Source organism: Antrostomus carolinensis, unplaced genomic scaffold (genome assembly GCF_000700745.2).
Source record: "Antrostomus carolinensis isolate BGI_N321 unplaced genomic scaffold, ASM70074v2 scaffold23909, whole genome shotgun sequence".
Classification (NCBI taxonomy): Eukaryota; Metazoa; Chordata; class Aves; order Caprimulgiformes; family Caprimulgidae; genus Antrostomus; species Antrostomus carolinensis.
In genome coordinates, this window is record NW_010336740.1 from 37,432 (window position 1) to 40,177 (window position 2,746).

Here is a 2,746-nt window from a genome sequence, read left to right on the forward strand (position 1 = left end):
AGATGTTTCAGATTATCATCAATTTTAGATATTTCTCTACATCCATCCCTGTAATACATGAGCTCTGAATTTTGAGAGACCTAGCAAAATTTTAACTTTCTTAGTGCTTTGGTATGCTCTCCCTTTTTTGTGTGCATAAACCCATTAGCTGCAATGGGATTTAGATACCAAGTTGGAAAACGTGCTGTGTAAATTTGTGTTCTCCAAAAAGCACGCCATAGCATTATAGATGCTTTGTGTACAACGTGTCGCATGCTAACGCAGTGAGACCCATCTTTAAAAGGTGTGCTCCGAGGCACCTTCTGGGGAGACAGGGAGGAAAGAAAGATGTTTTGGCTTGGAGATTTAAACAAACACTGGAAATCTTTTATTGGATATTTACCGCGCTCTCTTGTTGTGAATGTTAGTAGTTTAAACTGACTGAATGTTCTGCCAAGCTTGACAGTCTTTTTTTTTCCCCCTTTAACTTTGAGATGGAGGTTAAGCACATGAGTTCATAGGACATAAGGAGAAAATCTTTATTATCTCTATAAATACCATAGAGTAATTGGAATACAACTGGTTAATAGATAACTACAGGCAGAAAAAAATCCGCAACTTTACTTTTCCTGCTTAATTCAGACTTCACCATCTTAATCCTATAACTGTCTTGAAAACACTTAGCTTGCTTTGAGCACTTAATGATCTCAGTGCTAGCAGCACATCTATGGCCTTGAGGACATGACTGCTCAGCTGGCTACGGTTCAGTGATTCAATGGGTTGAATAGGTGGAAGTGGTCTGGTGTACCTTAAAATGGAACCTGTACTTTTCATTCTTGCTTACATGATTTTTCTCTCATGCTCCAGACTTATCACATGAGTTAACTTCCTTGTATGCAAAATAAGGAAGGCCCAAATGACGGTGTTTACTGCTGCTGGAAACTGTTTAGTAAATTGTTATAGTTGTACAGGGAATAAGTTAAACTTAGCTTAAGCAGGCAGAAAACTTGCCTGTTCAACACTCATCCATATGTTTTGTTTGTTTTGTTTTGTTTTTTCCAGGAGGAAAACTGCAGGTACCAAAAAGGTTTGCTAGTTTTCAACCAAAATTACTACAAATATTGGTATATAAGACAGCCGTGGCACAACCGAATGCCTATGAACATGTACCTTGAGGAAATGTAATGCTATATCTGATGGGCCAGATTCCTTAGTCCAGTACTGAGGAATACCCCATCTAGAGCCATAAGGACAACCTTCAGCACTAACCTTGGTCACAGAAGAGGCCACCCCATCCTTCATCACATATGCACTGCCATTGTGTTTTACAAGTCCCGTGGCGGCAGCCCATGTGGGGAATGCATTCATCGCAGTAGCGGCCTTGCCAGCCAGGACGACAGCTAAAAGGAAAGTCAAAGTAAAACATTAATGACATGAAAAAGAGTTTTAGTTTCTATTACAAGGTGACGTTTTAACTGAAGTTCAGATTGCAATTGCCATCTACTCACATGCACTCTCCAGGCTTGTTGCAATATCCATTCTGTTCAGTACATCCAGACAGACAGATGGCTGTAAAGAGAACATAAAAAAGCAGAAATGTTTAGGTAAATACACATGGCACTACAGAATACACTTTTAAAAGGGGAAATGCCAGCTTAAAAAAAAAACCCAAAACAACCCCGCAACTTTGAAAACCAGTTTTGCACTTTCAAAGCTTTGTTCTAAAAGTTCTCGTACGGGGAGTTCTGGGGCAGGAATGAGTCAAGAAGGAGAGCCAAGATTTGACAAGTTGTCCTTTAGTTTTTCTGTTTATACAACAAACATGAACTCTTGCAACTCTTGCTAGAAAAGGAGCAAGAGGAGGTGGCGTTGGCTTGTGCTAATGAAAGACTGAAAAAAACCCAACAGGACCCCAAGCCCACAGTAAATGTTCCCCCTATTACTCCACAACACCTGTCTCATCTCCTCTGGCAGCAGGAACGGTGGAAGCATTTGTGTGGGCAAACTGCTAGCACTTTAACTTGGAATAGATATCGCTGATTCGGGGATATCAGCCAAGATTGTTTCTCTGCTCACTCGCTCTTTGCTGCTAACGCTCGCAGAGGTGACGCACAGCACTGGTAGTTGCAGCTAAAGGGGGCAAAGTCCTCAGCGTGGAGCTTTCTCGGGCAGAGTGGAAAGGTCAGCATGAAGACATGGCCCCAAGTGCCTATGGGGTAGCCGTGCACAATGCTTTCTAACAGCCTTGTGGAAGCCACCATTATTTTAAGGATTGAGCGCAAGGTCAGCTACACAGCCAGGATCAGGCCAGCTGGTGGAGCTGGACAAGGGGACAACCCTTTTGGGTCCAGGGTCCCTTTGTCAGACAAGCTCCCTGATGCCGTAGGGGTTTGCGTTTCCTCAAAGGCCTCTCAGGCTGCACCCCAACCCCTCGCTCACACCCCAGCCCAGGAAAGTCAAAGCCAGTGATGTTCCATAACACACTTGGGCCTCCATGAGCTTCACAGGCCGCCGGGCACTTACGGTCGGTGCAGTACTCGCCGGTCCAGCCGGGCAGACAGGCCACGCTGCCATCCGCCTCACAGACATAGTGTCCGAAACGGTCATCGCGACGCTTGCAGAGGCGGGAGCAGCTCTCGCCGTAGTAATTCTCGCTGCAGACCACCCGGTAGGAATAGCGCAGCTGGGTCAGTGGCCCGCTCTGCACGTCCTGCGACCAGTCCTCGCCCACCGACAGCGACCGCTGGATCGACATCTGGCTGATGAG

General features: G+C 45.3%; 1 protein-coding gene across 1 annotated transcript in view; it reads right to left on the reverse strand.

The window, feature by feature from the left end:
- Positions 1-2,734, reverse strand: part of DLL4 (delta like canonical Notch ligand 4) — an 8,178-nt gene extending 5,444 nt beyond the window's left edge. Inside the window, exons 1-3 of the mRNA XM_010174973.2 lie at positions 2,503-2,734; positions 1,488-1,548; positions 1,249-1,379 (exon numbers count right to left, since the gene is read on the reverse strand). Of these exons, the coding sequence (XP_010173275.2) occupies positions 1,249-1,379; positions 1,488-1,548; positions 2,503-2,734 (424 nt within the window). The remainder of the gene's footprint in view (positions 1-1,248; positions 1,380-1,487; positions 1,549-2,502) is intronic.
- Positions 2,735-2,746: the final 12 nt, after the last annotated feature.